Source organism: Anser cygnoides, chromosome 11 (genome assembly GCF_040182565.1).
Source record: "Anser cygnoides isolate HZ-2024a breed goose chromosome 11, Taihu_goose_T2T_genome, whole genome shotgun sequence".
In the NCBI taxonomy this organism is placed as follows: domain Eukaryota; kingdom Metazoa; phylum Chordata; class Aves; order Anseriformes; family Anatidae; genus Anser; species Anser cygnoides.
Genome location: NC_089883.1, coordinates 13895137 through 13911748, shown reverse-complemented (window position 1 = coordinate 13911748; position 16612 = coordinate 13895137). Strand labels below are relative to the sequence as shown.

The 16612-nt window shown below is 37.2% G+C and overlaps 1 protein-coding gene across 5 annotated transcripts in view; it reads right to left on the bottom strand.

Moving 5' to 3' along the window:
• Positions 1 to 16612, bottom strand: part of SCAPER (S-phase cyclin A associated protein in the ER) — a 160368-nt gene that overhangs the window by 67650 nt on the left and 76106 nt on the right. For all 5 annotated transcript variants that reach the window (XM_067004071.1, XM_067004069.1, XM_067004070.1 and 2 more), the window contains one exon: positions 7194 to 7320. In XM_067004071.1, coding sequence (XP_066860172.1) covers positions 7194 to 7320 — 127 coding nt within the window. The remainder of the gene's footprint in view (positions 1 to 7193; positions 7321 to 16612) is intronic.

Genomic DNA, 16612 nt, shown 5'->3' with positions numbered 1-16612 from the left:
CCTATGATGCTCTGATTCACCAATTTTTGCCACCATCTTATTACTAGGTGACCCTTCAATGCTTCAAAAGCAAGAATTATTAATTCTGAAGAAATTAATGAGTCATTGCTTCCACTTCTAACACTTCTGCTTTCTTCAGAGATAATCATCATCCTTGTCCCTAAGTAGTCTAACTAACAAAACTAAGTTAAATCAGGATCACTCATTTTTAGATAAAAAATTAGGTTTAAAATTTGCTACTTCTATTTCATAATGAAGAAAACTTTCAAGTGTGAATTACAAGTGAAACAGCAAGCTATGACTTGCACACTCTAAAGCTAGGCTGATTTTTCTGAACACATAATCTAGCTTAAAATATACTACCTTGTTACGTTACTTTTGCTTAGCTTAGCAATTCTAAATTCCTTCAAGAGTTTGGTATCAAATTGCAGTATCTTGTCTAGTATTCATTCAGTGATTATGTGGAGCAATGATGCCATATCCATTTAAAATATACTCAATAGTAAGTTTAGAAAAGCTTAAACATACATCATTGCCTTTTCAGCTGGTCCAGAATACTTCTGAAAAATAAAATTCAGCTGTTAAATTCAATGTCTTTCAGTCCTTTTGGACGGCTACACTACTCTGCTACACTAGAAATAGGCAGCTACCTAGGTGCTTGAGCCAGCTTCACAAACTATTGCAGCATCAGAACCAAATGTGTAAGAGATGGGGAACCACAATTCTTACTTACTGTGTTCTTATATGGTATCTTAAGTATGTAACATTTTTGAATATTTGCTTCTAAAATCTGTTTGTCTGCATATATGCATTTTACACACACACAAGAACAATTTTATTTTTTTTTTTTGTGGAGGATTTTTAAGAAATTTATCGCAAATGGTACAAAAGCTTGCACATGTTCCACTTAACACTGCCGAAGAGTTAGTACATGGAGCAAAAACAGTTTTTAATCTTACTGTTTAAGTTTCTGGTGATTCAGTTTCTATTTTTGGGGGGGTGGGGAGGAGAAGGACTAGCTGGACAGACAACTCAATGTGCCTTCCAGAAACTGGCCTATGAACCTTCACACTGGCTATGGTCACCACACCCAGTGGGCCTGACAGTTTAGAGAACAAATCATAAATAGGCACCCTAACTGTGCTGCTAAGGCCAGCCATTTCTGACAGTCTTTACAATGGCATAAACACTGTCTCCCTATAGTCCCCTTGTATTTGAAAGTTACAACAAACATTGTCCTGAAATGTAAATAACTGACATCATGACTGCTGAAAAAGGAAGACGAAAAATCTATCTAAAAATTGCAAAAACAAAAATGTTGTCTGGCACTAAACAAACCATTAATGGTCATCAAGAGAGCACTTTTTCGAAGTTACAAGCATTGAGAGCCTTTTTAAAAATAATAAAAGTATCGAAACAAGAAACAATTACTAGCTTAGATTCACACATTTTTGAGTTACAAAATCAGACCTTTTCCTAAGTGAACGCATTTTTTTCCCTGAAATCACTTCTCAGGATGAGGACTATTCCAGCTTAATAAAAATAAATACCTTGAAACTTAGCCTACTGAAAAGCAACTACTGTTAGAATTGTGCCAAGAGAGCTGACGAGTAAGCATAAGCAACATGAATGTGGCTCCATTTGTTATAAGCCTCCTCTTCTATCCACTTCAGTTCAGTTTTAGTCCCATACTTTAATAACCTAATTTGCAGTATTATTTACTGCACCTAGGAAACCTGAAGGAAACCGGAACACACCTATCCTCAAAACAGCACAAAATCCTAGTAATTTTATAAACATCAGAACCAGGGAAATCTTGCTTGTTAGGGTTTTGTGCCTAGTGATGAGTGTGAGTTTCAGCTTTATCATTTGCTTAGGCTGGGACATTTATGAAACCTCTGTCCTTCCCCTGTAGCTCTCTCCTCGGCAGCACATCTGTAGGATGCTCCCTGTCAAATCACTTAAGTTAGAGGAATTGTATAACTTGCGTTGTGATAAATACCTTTTTCAAACTCGTGGTCTGACTAGAAACGTTATGAAAAAACCTGCAGTTAAGCAGATTAACTGTTGCACTTGAATTCCAAAAATCCTAAGGTTCCCTTTGTGATCATACCGAAACCGTGTATGTCATATTCCCAGTCAGGAGGATGTGAGATACATTAACAGCTTGTCTTGATGTCACATATACGTATTGAACACATTTAACAGCAGTGATTTAACTGCAGTGTTTTAGCTGCAGCTGAGCCAGGTGAAAAGGCTGCTGCCCTCGGCTGCTTGTCACCACGCTCCTTCCTGAACACAGCATCCAGCCACGGTCCTCAGAACAGCGGGGTGCGTCAGCTGTGGTACCATAAACGTTTTAAAGTAGGGCTTTTAAAAACTGTATCAAAACAAACTAACCGAAATAAACCCCACCAAAACAACACAAAACTAAAAAGAAAGTAGGGAGAATTTTAGGGAAGTGATGTGTCAGCAGGTCTAGGAAGACCATCTGAGTGAGCGGCAGTCACCTCTGACCCAGGTCAGGTTCATAGCCTTAGAAATATACGTACTGCAGGCAGCGGAACACATAATATTTACACAGCAGAAAATAGTGGTTTTGTTTGTTTGTTGTTTTTAAATCAGTAACGATCACCTCTGTACACTGAAGAAAATTAATGATATTAGCAGCTTAATACTGTATCTGTGGTCACACTAATAGGATACACTGATTTCAATCAATTTTTTTTGAATTCCCTATTACAGGACATTTCTGTATGAGTGCTCAAGTCAAACTTGAGCAGTTAATCCTGGGTTCCCTGCATATCTGAAACACACTGCTGCCCTCAGTAATGGAAAGCTTAGGTCTCTTGAAGAATGGTCATGTATAAACTCTGAAGCAGAAAAAACTGCGGCAGGAAAACTGTTTTAGTCCTGCAGTTCTGCCTTCTTTAAGAGGCTACATGAGTTTTGGTTGGTGGTGGGTTTTTGTTTTTTTTTTTTGGTTTTGTTTGTTTTTTTAAGCAAAGGCCAATTCTTAGGAGAATTTAAGATCTGATAACGTTCAGTTTAAGATCTTGAAGAGTTCCACATGACAATTTGCCAACATCAGGCCATGGCTTTTTGGTAACATTTGCATGCATTGCGCTATTGTGTTTGTGTGCATGTTTTTTGTTTGTTTTGTTTTGTTGTTTTTGTTTGTTTAATATTTTTTAAACAAAGTAGAGGTGAAAGTGAATACAGCTTCCTTTCAGGATTTCTGCCAGGAAGGATGAGAGACTGCACAAAACCTCAGGACTGCCTTCCAGTAACCTAGAGCACAACCCAATCAAAGCCCTAACAGTGTGTGTCAGATAGATCCAGGGGCAGCATACTGAGCACATACAGCGCCATCCAGCTTTGTACCTCCGGTCTGATGTCACCAGCAGAAGCAAGGACACATTCCAAAGGGGCATTGGGCAGGAATCTGTTTAAAATTGGAACAACAGTGTCGTTTATGACTTTATAGCACCGTCTATGTTGATTCAATTAAAACGCATGTGTGAACCACAGGCTGTGTGCAACTAATGGCCACACTTCTTGTCAGATCCTCAGAAGCTGCACTTTAACAATCTGAGTATCTAGAGGATATGCTGATGCAAAACCCCTTTAAACTAGGAATAAACGCTTCCTGCTGTATTGGTATTTTGCTCTTCATAAAACAAATCTTTATTTCCCTGGTGAGAAGGCATACACTTTTTTCAGTCAATGTAAGCTACTAACAAAAGAAAACTTAAATGTTTCAGAGTATGACTGAAAAGGTGTTTTTTTTTTTTTTTGAATCAATTTTATTTGACAATACTTGTGCATAACTTTTTCTGAGTCTGAAGAATTTCTAGTAAGTGGCAAGGATCTATTGTTGTTAACTCTGTCCTCCCTTAGGGCAATTCTTTATTCAACCCAGGCCATTAGTAAGGGTAAATCACTGTTATCAGCTCACACACACTGACAGCTTGTGTGGTTCCCACTCCCTCATTCCTCCCCCTACATTATGGTATATTTTTATGTTCTCCAGGGAAATTCAATTAACAGTGTCAGTCTCCTCCTCTCAGTCAATGACTGACACCATCAAGATTCTTTTCACCGCCCATTGACATGTAAGATGTGTCTGCTGATTTCTTGACTCACAAGTTAACAAGAGAATTACTATCCACTTCTATAAATGACTACCTACGATCTGTGCCGTAAACACAGTGACAGCTATTGCAATCAATCTTTCTTGACCTTATTGATTAGGACACTCAGATGTAATAAGACTTCTCCAGTGTAGAATAATGATTTGAGGGTAAAAATCCAAATCAACAACAAAATAATGTATGACTATCACCAAATTTACCTTTTATTTCCCGACTGCAGGCTCAACAAGCAGTAACATTACGAACAATTGATGATTAACATTTAGCTGCAATTCATGTCTTATTTAAAAGAATCTCAGGAAACTACAGTTTCCTGTAATTATTTCAATAACTTCACAAATAGATAAATCTTTTCAGAGACCTGATGCAACAACACATTTTCTAAATTTTCAAATAAATATGAAATTAATGTTTCAGTAATTAACACAAACACTGTACAATTGGAAAATGTTGGAAGTCCTTCAAAACTGCTATTAAACTTGATCAGCAACTCAGAGTAATTAAAATAACACACAGGAGAACAGTATCCCGGCACTGTTCAGTATTTAAAAGTATATGCTATTAGAAGCTGTATTTCACACTGAGTAAGCTGTGAAAACCTTCAAGCATGGCACTTATCTTTACAGAAACTAACTCTGAACCACAATGCTGAAACCCCCTCCTCAGATTTTATTAACTTGGTTTCTCTCAGTACTAATTTTCAGGATATCGTGATTGCAGCTATGAAAGAGAGGTCTTTTCTAAGGGTCAATGAGAGAACAAAATAACCTTCCTTTGGAAAACTCAAATATGGAGGTTCTAATGGTTTAAAAAGTTGTATTACAAGACAAACCACTGTGCCAGCAGGCCAACCACGTTGAAATAATAATAAAGATGAAAATTCTACGCTCTCAATTACAAAAATTCAGCATTTTATCTTAAAGCAAGGCAGGCTTTATAAGCACAGCACTTAAGAGAAAATTCAAACCATAAACACATACAATATATAATACCTCAACCCTCCACTGAAGACCAACCCCAAAAAACAGGCTTAGCAGTGTTCTGGGAAAGCACAACAGCTTTGTGATGTGGAACCTTCCTGAATTTTTGGTTGAGGAGAAAGGACGCCACCAGGAACAGCTGAGGCAAACACTGTCAAATTGCTGAGGGACCTTTCTGCATACTCTAACCAAGCACATTTACAGAAGAGCAAGGGAGCTCTCATTCCTCCTGACACGACACTGACAACTCCTGTCTAAAAAGCACCCCCAGAGCATTTCAGCTCTTTGGTGCTGGGGGACATGGAAGAAGTCTTACGACTCAGTCCTGTGAAAACTTGCTAATTGGAGTGCAGAGTTCTAAAAGTGTAACTACATGGCTCAAACCATTAACAACATCCAGTGAAATATTTAGTACTAAGATGACTATTTAGCAGTCCTTTCATTCGTTCTGCTGCAAAAGCATCCTGAGGACAACAGGCAGAAGGACAAATTAAAGTACAACGGATCAGACAAATCACTTGTAAAATATTTAGCCAGCTAGGTAAAAGCTTATTTATAATAAAGTAATTATGTTTATAATAAACCTTATTAAACATATAAAATCAAACCATGATAGCCTGCATGTAATGACAGTCTTGTTTAAAAATAGCATTAAGCCAGATCTGTACTTTAAATTAAATCAAACTACCAACTAATGTCAACTTCTGTGCAACTCTTACACTGTGAGTAAGCAAAAAGATCTCCTACTTACTCTTAACTGGCCACTTTCCTCCCATGGGTGAAGTGCAAGCCATTGCAGCTGTAGGAAGCAAGATGAGAACAGAAAAAACACAACTAGACAGTCTGGGTTGCAGCCAGACTCAAAATATCTTTGAAATACCACAGCAAGAGCTGTTCTAATCTGTGCTGGGGCTCCTGGCAGAACAGAGCTGGCCTCCTAATTAGAAAGCTCAAAATCTTCCACTGCTTCCTTTGGTTGTACCAAGAGGACAAATGGCACAGGATAAACAAGTGTTTATCCTCACTTTATCAGCCTTCCTCTACTCCTAAGCGCAACTCCAGTTACTAACATAGATTGGTATATGTTAGCACAAACTGGGAAATGAACAGCACACACTTTATTTTACAGAAATATGTCTTTTACATTACATGCGTATTTTTACTAATCTTTAAACTTCAGTAAATATAAAACGAAAGCCTATTTGCCACAATCTAATATAACAAAGTTAAACTTCATGATATCCGTCACAGAAATGTTCAAGCTTGAATCAGCTTTTATACTTTCAGAAATACAAAATCACTTACCTGGTCTTATTTAATTAGCTTAAATTCTACTTAAATCAGACAGTTTTCTAAAATACTAGAGAATACAACTGGAAAACAATCCATGTCAAATCCACTTGTTTAAATGTTGTTTACTTGTGGTAGAAGCACAGACTTATCTAAAGTTACTAATAGATCAGAAATGATGATGCTATAAATCCCATGTAAACAGACTAGAAATTTCATACAAGCCTGTTGTTTGATGTAAAAAAAATGATATTCATCTTCTACTAGTAACTAGAACACATCATTCTGCGTATGCATCAAGCTCATAGCAAGAGTCCTGAACCTACCCGCTGAAAAAAGTGTGGATTTGGGAAAGAAAAAAAAGAAAACTTGCACAGTTTTTCTCTTCAAAGCCTCCTTGTCATAAATTTAAACACTTAAATAAAAAATTGAATCCTGAAGTACTAATACCTAGTAACATAGGAATTCCAATACATATTTATAATTACTGCATTTTATTAGATAACTTCTCAAAATTAGTAACAAATGCATTAATTAATGCATAATGCTAGAAATAGAGCTCTCTCATGAACAGAGCTCTCTGTTCATTTAGACAGTTGAACTCCCTTCAGGAGAACTCCTTTCAGATACACTCTGAAACTTCCAAGCTTCTACTATAGTAGTCATTAGTATTCATCAATACACATCTAAAACATTCCCAAATCCAAATTGATATTGAGGGCAACACAGTTTATAGATTAATCACAACAGACAGTAACAGTCACAATACCTCTTTTTCCAGAATACGAGAGATCTCTCCTAAAGTCCGGTCCAGAGCAGAAACCTTGTTGTTTGCCAACAAACCGCTATCCTGCATCTGGAGGTGCTTGGAAAGGTCTTTTGCTAATCGCTGTAACCTTCAACATGAAACAGAAAACAAAGAGCAGTTAAAGCAAAGAAAAAGTCTCCAAATCATGGAAAATTTCATCTTTGTAATGATACTCCGGTAACTACATTTCAACAAAACAACAATGAAAATCGGTGTAACAATATCATCTATACTGAACAGCAACTAAAATGTGCAACACAGCAAGTAGGCACTGTCAGCTTTGAGTGTCTATGACTTTTCACTATCTGCTTTTTTAGGGAAATGGTAAGGAAATAATGTGAACAGTATAGCCATAAAGGCAATTCTTTATTAGTCCTATGTTTATTTATTTCATTGCTCAAACAAGTTAATTTCCCTATTATCCCTCCACAGTTTATCCTGCTAGTTTTTGTCAAGGAATCACAGAACGGTTTGCGTTGGAAGGGACCTTCAATCAAGATCACCTACTTCCACCTCCCTGCCAGTAAAGAATTTATTCCTAATATCTAATCTAAATCTACCCTTTTTTAGTTTAAAACCATTACTTTTTGTCCTATCACTACACTCTCTGACAAAGAGTCCCTCCCCACCTTTCCTGTTGGCCAACTTTAGGTATTGGAAGTCATCTTACTTTTCAATATGCTTTCAACATGCCCTTTTCCTCCATTGCTTGATTCTTCCCACCCACTTATCTGAGTAGTTCCCTCCTGAGATGAGCAAGAGAAACAGAACAGCAGACTACTTGGCTAATTTCTTATAGGCATCATAAAAGAAATAGCTCTTCAGGTTTATTTGAACAAATGAAAACTAGTGACTCTGCAGGCTACCTCAGAAAGGGCATTCCATTAATAAGGGTCAGTAATGAAGCCAAAATGCAGAGGTGGGAGAGACGCACACACACGTGGATTCGGACTCATTTAAATTTTACATATCTACCTCTGGGCTATTCGCCTATGCTCTCTTGCTAGGCAGTGAGGAACAATACACAGTTACAAGGCACCGCTCATTTCCTCCTGGAGTGTAAAATAAAGCACACTCAGTGCATCTTTCCTTGCCCTGAATGTGAAATCAGTAACTAGCTCACATGTAGACTTCTACCTCTGTAGAGGCATTAGAGGCAGGTGATAAAAATGCTAAACAGGGTCCCTTACCACGGGATTATGAGAAGCAGCGAGGAAGTATCAGTCAGTACTTGCCACGTATTTGCAAGCCACTGTCTTAGTACTACTGGCTGCTCTGCTGTGCTTGCTCGACCTTTCGTTTGAGCTAGTAGAACAATTTGTACTGGAAGTGGGAAGAAGCTGGTAACTGAGCAGCATGAGAGGAAGAAATACAGTTGTGATTAGAAGTAAATACAAACCTGCAGGAAGGATATCAATGTTTATCATAAAATGGGAGACCATCAGTGTGAAAGGGCCAGAAAGCAGTCACAAAGTGACGACAGAGTAACAGGAAAAAAAAGCTTGCCTTAACTGCTCTCCTAGAGGTGAGACAGGAGACAGAATGGCAGGAGAATGAACCACAACAGTCATGTGTTTAAAAAAAAAACAAACAACAAAATACAGAATATTTATTTGGAATGAGACCTGAACAGAAAGTTTCTACTTAATCAGTGGGAAACAGGTACTCTGTATCTTTTCTTTAAAGAAATTAAGAGATTTGTAAGAAGCTTTCAAAAGACACTGGAAATAAAGATATGTTTTGAAAGTACAAATAAAAACGATTTGCAGAATTTTGTGTTTTGGACTTATCATCATCTGGTCAGCTGAGTCCACTAATATTCAGCCTGTGGATTTTTCTATGACAAGAAAAATAAAGGGGTACTAAGGCCAACAAAATTTTCTGCACGGTTGTTTCCTCTGTGGAAACTGAAGTCGGAGGAAACACTCTAACACAGTAAACCAGGAGCTAAAATGGGAAAGAAAATTAAAAGCCAAATAACTGCAGGACTTTGACAATAAATCAGATGACCGCTAACGCTGCTGAGCTTAAGGAGTGGATTGTAGCACTGATGAAAAACTGAATTGCTGCAGTGCAGAAAGACGACTTAGAAGCTAGGTATTTCAGGTATTCTTGTGGGGTTTAAAATAGCTATTTTCTTGGCAATATCCTCGTGCATTAATCAAAAATAAAGAGGACTTCCATTGGAAACATCTACCCAAATTCTATGATTAAAGCATTTATAAACAACAAAAAAACCCAACACACTATACTGTGTGCAACTCCATGACAGAAGATGGCAAGACAGGTTTCCATTTGCTCCATTTAACATCAGAGGAATGGAATTCAACCAGGATTAAGCACAGAGGCTAAAGAAAGGGACTTTTCCTAATCTTAGTATTACAGAGAAAATAAAAACCCCTCTCCTACATGACAAGTCTGAAACCTTTTTTGATGAGACAGAAAAAATGTTTCATCAGCCATCAGCATACAAAATGTGTAAGGTTGATCAAGGCATTACTAAAAAGGAATCGAATAAAAAATAATCATGTTACATTGCCTTGTCTGTTGACATGTTCCCTTTCCCTTCAGTCTCAAAAAGAACTTTCATACATACTGAAATTCCTGTCTTTCCTCATGCACCAGTGGTCACATATTGTTGTGAGAACCAATAAATACTTCATTTTGCATCACGCTGAAGTTCATGTTAGAAAAGTGAGAACATATATCCTCTTTTGCCAAATAATACTTTGTTAGTCTCTCAAGCATTTCCCTTTTCTCCAAATTAAGACACTACCTTAAATCAGTTTCTTCTTCTGGAATGATCTTCACTTACACAACTGGCACTCTTGAGCACTAATAACAAACTACTTCATTACTGGAACATCCCTTCTTTCCAGATGCTGCATTGAATTTTTCTCTTGCAACCACCCCAAGATTTATACACAGTCTAAGACAAAAATATCTAGATTTCTTAAATAATTTTATATGCACATTTTTGAAAGCCCATCTAATCAATGAAGTAGAACTGATTAGGTTCTTGATATTTTCTTTGCTGAAAAGCTTTTACCAAAAGACAGACTTTATGTTTCTTATTTTGATGCTGAAAACACAAAGAACATTTCCAGTTGTGCCGCATTAAAGAATTACTTCTTACATCTTCATATCATACTGTATGTTGGTCTTCTGTCAAAAAAGGGTAAAGTATGCTACATGATCATATGGGGAAGAGATGGGAAATAAAAACCCTCCTCCCACTGAGTGAGTCTTGGAGAAATTAAAATAATTTCTATACTTTATACTGACCTCTTGACAGCATCACAGAGAAATAAGAATTATTTTCTTTAAGACTGTTTCAAAGGACTAGAAATCTATGCAGGATGACTTGTACTTGAATATAGAATTAATCATTGCCACAAACAGATCTGGAAAGAGAACACCCTTTGGGCATATAGTAGATTAATACATTACCGTATCAACACCTGCTCAAGGACTATGAGGAAATACTGTTGAGTCCAAATCCAAACATTTTGAAAACAACAACTTAATTTTCACTCCATCTCAGAATTTGCATTCCTCCAAGGTTTAATGTGCCATGGAGGGAACAATAAGTAAGTGAAAATTTATTTGGCTAAATAAAAGGGAAAGTTAACATTTATGCCTTTTTATCTAAAATTATTTACATCCCACTCATTAAAACGTAAGCATTGCCTCCAAAGAGATAATTCAGAATGTAGAAGAAATATCCTAAAAGACATAAGGCACAGATTGGTTTTAGAATGTTACACTCTGCTAAATAGCATGTTCAGCAAATACAAATACATTATCGGGTCTTTTTGCACTGCAAATAGGAAAATGACGGATAGTCAAATTAAAGGTTTATAGAGAAAATATGTAAATAAAATTACAACGAAGTATTGTAAAATTAAGGGTTTGGTTTTAGCATAGGCTAAATATTTCTAGTAGGTTTAATATATTTTATAGACTAAAGGAAAAAGATCTCTGTCAATGTTTATAGGTCACATTTAATCTCCAAAAAAAAAAAAAAAACACAACCACCAAACCACCTTGAAATAATAACATCAATTTATTTCAGCACTTCCACATTTAAATCCATGATTTCTTGGCTGTGTGCTGAATGTATGCCCGGAAGGATCAGTACAAGTGGCAGAGACTGGTTACTCCTCCTGTGCGCTCCTGCTGAGGGCGGCCAGAGGCCAGCTGGACACACAGCCCCAATTCTTGCCTGTGCAGTGCGTGCCTGGAGAGAACTGAGAAAGTCTGTGGCGGTTCCTGCCCAGCCCAAAACTGAGTTATGCTGTATCCTCCTAAAGCAACGTACAGCCCTGCTCTGTTCTGTACTACCCCTGCAGCAAAGTAACATACTCAGTGGCACACCTGACACATTCTAATCACTTTAGGAACGCAATGGAAAACACCGCTCTACTTCACAACATAGCTAGATGCCTAAATATGCAGCTTTGTACATCTTTGTTAGTCTCAGAAATGGAAGCTACCTAAAAACTGATGGCAAAATTGCTAAAAAGATTTTCTGAATTAATTTCATTTGCTATAAGAATGCTCTGGCAATTCTCTGAAAATAACACCTACTGCCCATCCAATGAGAGAGCAGATATTTACTTTTGTTTAAATTTAACTGAATTTTATTTTATTTATATTTCAGCTCTTCTATAGTTCATACAGCTGTTTAAAAACAAGTTTTGCACAAATATTTCCAGATTCAGACATTTTTCCCCACTAATCAGTATTGTGGTATAATATTTTATAATTGACTTAACTGTAAACTGGCCTAGTACACCAAGAAAACCTACAAGGTCCATTTGTTTTGTGAACACACTGCTATACTGCACAAAAAAAAAAAAGAACGAACTGTGTCATTGAAGGCATTTATCTTCGAGGCTCTGCAAGAACAAACTCCACACTACATTCCTGACTCCTTTTTTTGTATTGCAGGCCTTTCTCAGAATAGTGGTTCTTTCATCAGACCGTCTGAAGTGCCCCTTTTCGTAGTTTAAAAAAGGAGGAAGTAAAAAAAAAAAAGAAAAAAACAAACAACAACAAAACAAAACAAGTCCTTCGTGAATGAGAGGAGAAAGTGGCTGAAGTATTAGATTAGGGAGGTTATATTTTTATTTTAAACATTCCTGCAATCGTGCTAACTCCCTTTAGGCAATCTTTCATTACCTTACTTTCCCTGCTTATATTTATGGATGACATTTATGCTTTCCTACCTTCAGACTGCTTTAACACTCAAACATACAGCTTTTGGAATAATAGATATTAAATAAATGTAACTAACACTCTTACTTTACGAAAGCTTTTTCCTTCCCTTTTAAAAACCTGCTCTGATGGACACCAAAGGATGCTGCAAACAGAAAGAGCCATCGCCCATGTGTGTTTTGATGGGCTAACTTTGCGGACTGGACACTAAATAATTACCTTCAGATCAGTTCCCAGAGAATCCGAATTAATACCACAAATGCATCAAATGTCCACTGGCTTTTATAAAACAACCTAAGTACAACCAATGACCAACCAGCTAATGAACAGTTGAAAAAGGCCACGGAGCAACAGAATGGCCATTCCCAAATGAGAATGAGTGCAGCACTTTTCCTTGAAAGGACTTTCTACAGGAGATTGGTCAGAGACCAAGACACCAAGCAAGTAAAGCAGCATTTGTATCTATTTTTCTGCCTATATTAAGGGAGGCAATTTTTTGGATAGTTACTAAATAGAAAAAAAAAACGGTTTCAGGCATCTTCCAAAACTGTTTCTAGAAAAGAAACACTTAAAGCCTTTTACAATCCCCCTCAAGAATCAGTATATCCAGTACTCAAACTGGAAAAGGCACACATACCATGTCTATCAAAGCAAGATAAACATTCTCTGCTTTTTGATATTTGTATTATTTGTGAGGTTTAGAAAGCACTTGAATCACTGCTTCCTCAGTGAATGTTTTTATAAGCCTGCAAACCATACACTAACAAGAACTACTGAAACAATCTAGGAGCTGCCGCAGGAAATCAGTGGTCTCATAATATTAAGGTGGCTTAATCTTAAAGGTGATCTAAAAAGGCTTTTTACCTGCCAAAGACTAATTCTGGGTTCTGTCTTTCTGACATGACTAACAACTAAAATCAGATAAACTGCATTCCATAAATGGTTTTAGTTGTTTACAAAGACATAATCAGGGATAGGAGGAGTTAAAGAAACGAGACATAAGCAAGGAAACATACCAGAAAGTTGTATTTAATGATCTCATTCTAAAATTCATTTGCTTCTGTTAAGTGAACAAACACATCTACCAACCGTGTCATGTTTTAAATGGAATTTTAAAAAGATTTTTAAAAAAATTTTAAGCTCAGCCCACTGATAAAAAAGTTGTTTCTTTGTTCACTAGCAGACTTCCACCAAATTTGAATACCTCAAACCTTCCTTCCAAAGAAACAAAACATAGTGGCATTTGTTTTGACACAAAGAACACATTTGCCTTCTTAGTTTTTACACCCTTCACCCTATGACATGACTTCTCTCATTAAATTTGCAGATCTACTCAGAGCACATGTTGGATAGCTGTTACAACTCCTAGTATTGGCAAGGATTTGCTCTGTCTCAGCCAGGTACAGTAGCAGTTAATATTAGCTCACAGTAGTACACTGTGTTCTAGCTAAAAAGGTAACCGTTAACTATTTCATAGCTTCTCAATACAAAAACGTTTTAGTAGAGATCTAATACTGTTTCAGCTAATTCTTCTTGTTATTTTTCTTAGTAAAGTAGGATCCTGTACTTAGTTCTGTTAAGAAAAATGTTGCCTATTATTTTTTCCTGTATTAATTTGTTTATCCACATAAACAGATATGGTCTGGTCTTAAACTCAGAACATGTCTTGTCTTCTCACTCTATCCTTTACAGAGAGAGAGAGAGAGAGAGAGAGAGAGAAGGCTACTCTTCTCTTTCATACTTCCATTTTACATTATCTTAGCTTTGTGATGAAAGTGAGCTACACAGTGGCCACCACAGTAGTTTATTTCTAACAGAGTGCAGCCCTAATGGGTGCTGGTGCAGCACCAGGCGTGCAGTGCTACACTCTGCCAAGACATGGACCATGTGGATCTACTGGTGATTCTACTTGCACCTTCCCTGGGATCATCACTTTGAAAGGGCTCATAACTCCAGCCTCCCTGCACTCAGAACAGGGCCAGAACTATAAACATCCTCAGAATCTGTGAGACAGTGCCTCCTTACCTCAGTGATTCGTCCAGAGGCAGGATGCATACAAGAAACGAAGAACAACAAAAACGATCTCACCAAATGCTATGGCTGCAAAATACTGCAACAGATTGCTGTATGGGCATGTGTGCTCAGAGTGCAACATGCAAATTAAGTCCTTAGTTGTAATTACATTTCAGTTCTCATATTTCTTATTTTTTAGATTATGTCAGAATAAATGTGACACTGGTTTCAAAATAGCAAAATCAATCTAGAGAAAATAAAGAAAAAAACTGAGAAAATAAAGAAAAGTTAAGAGGCAGCCAAAAGAAGGATCCACAAATGTATTTGAAACCTCCTCATATTACACCACCTACTCCATTCAGATACTGAGAACATGCAGGAAAGTTAAGGATGTTCCAAGAACAGAGGTAAAAAAGGAAGGCAATAAGAAAGCAGGTGAAACAGAAGATTCTGCCTGAAAGTACCCTAGCATTTCACTGAGAAATAAAAACTGTAGATTGAGAATCAGTCAAGAAATAACAAACAAAACAAAACAAACAACTTGCTTGAGTTTCTGTTGCACTGCTACTGAAACAACTGAATAAAGCACGTCACTGATGATAATCAGAAGTCAGAAAGAAGCTAACATGGAAAAGCTACAGCTTGTCAGTACTGTCAGTTGCTCAAACACACCACATTTCTGCTGACAACTAGAACCTAATGTTTTTATTTTCTGGTAGCAAAGAAAAGCAAAACATAGAAGCTACAAATTTAGAAGTCCTAATTCGCCATGAAATTAATCTTGAAAATTGAAGTGCTGATAATTAAGAAACGAAGCCAACAGAACCTTCTTCCCCGATGTGTTTATGCAGCTGTGCCATCTGGTGGAGATGTTTCATTTTCCTATGTTAAACCTCGGCAATGTTTTTGATTAAAATACATACTGAGATTCAGCAGCAGGTTTTCAAACTACTAAAAAGACTGCATGAAAGACACTGCTTACATGTTAGTCATACAAGCATCAGGGAAGCCTAAAAGCAAGGATCTGAACATCTTAAAGAATAGGGACTTCTAAAAATCACTACCTTGAAGTGTATCAGCAATTTATGAATGATGGAAGCAACAACAAAACACAGAATCTGGTTATTACCTCATCCTGAAAACAAACATCCCCAACCCAGAAAGTCATCATCATTTCAGGATGAAGGTATTTGAATCCAACTGTTGAGCTGCTACAGCCTGACTGACCTTCCATGGACTTCTTGAGCACAACTGTAGGAATGGTTTACCATCTGCCTGCTACCCTAACAAAGAACTGTAAATGGATGCCTGAGGAAAACTAAGAACTGGGTAAACATATGTAATCTTCTTTACTAATCCTTTTCTTGCCCCCATTTTCAGTTTAGGAATCTCTAGAGCTAGATGTTGTTTCCTTGAACCGCTATGAATGCAAGGTAAACTTTCAGCATCTTTTTGTCAACGAGTCCCATATATCTAATTACACACAGCACTAAGAACCACTGATCTTCATTCCGTGCTTCCTCATTCTGGCCCTGGGAGGGACAGCAGACGATCAGTCACCACCATCTTTTCCACACTATTTATGACCTTGTAAATCTCTGTAACATACATCCTTTGCAACTTCCTCCCGCCATTGCATTTTTCTCCAGAATGAGAAGTACTTAATCCCTAACAGAGAAGTTATACCAGAAGTTGTTTCCTTTCTTTCTGTCTGTGAACTCTCAACAATTCCAGTATATCCTTTCTGAGATAAAGAAGCAGAAATGCACATGGCATTCAAAAGATGTAGATGATTTGTACATAATGACATTCATTATTTTATTTCTGCACCTGTCTAAATAATTTTAATAAAGGATTTGCTTTAACTGCTAGGAGTACGGAGCTAGTATTTTCTTGGAACTATGTATCACTTCGGTAAATTCAAAGCCCATCAGTTTGTATGTGAAGGTAGCACTGAGTTCCGGGGTCCCCCGACACTGTGTAGCCCTTAATATACAGTGAATTTCACCTGCCGTTTTACTGCTTTGTTACTGTCTCTCTTCAAAATTATTATTCAGTATCAGCTCTTGTCCCTATTATCTTGAGTATCTTCACATAGTGGTCAAACTGTGTCGTCTCACTGTTTGCCCTCTAGTCCAAGTCCTTGT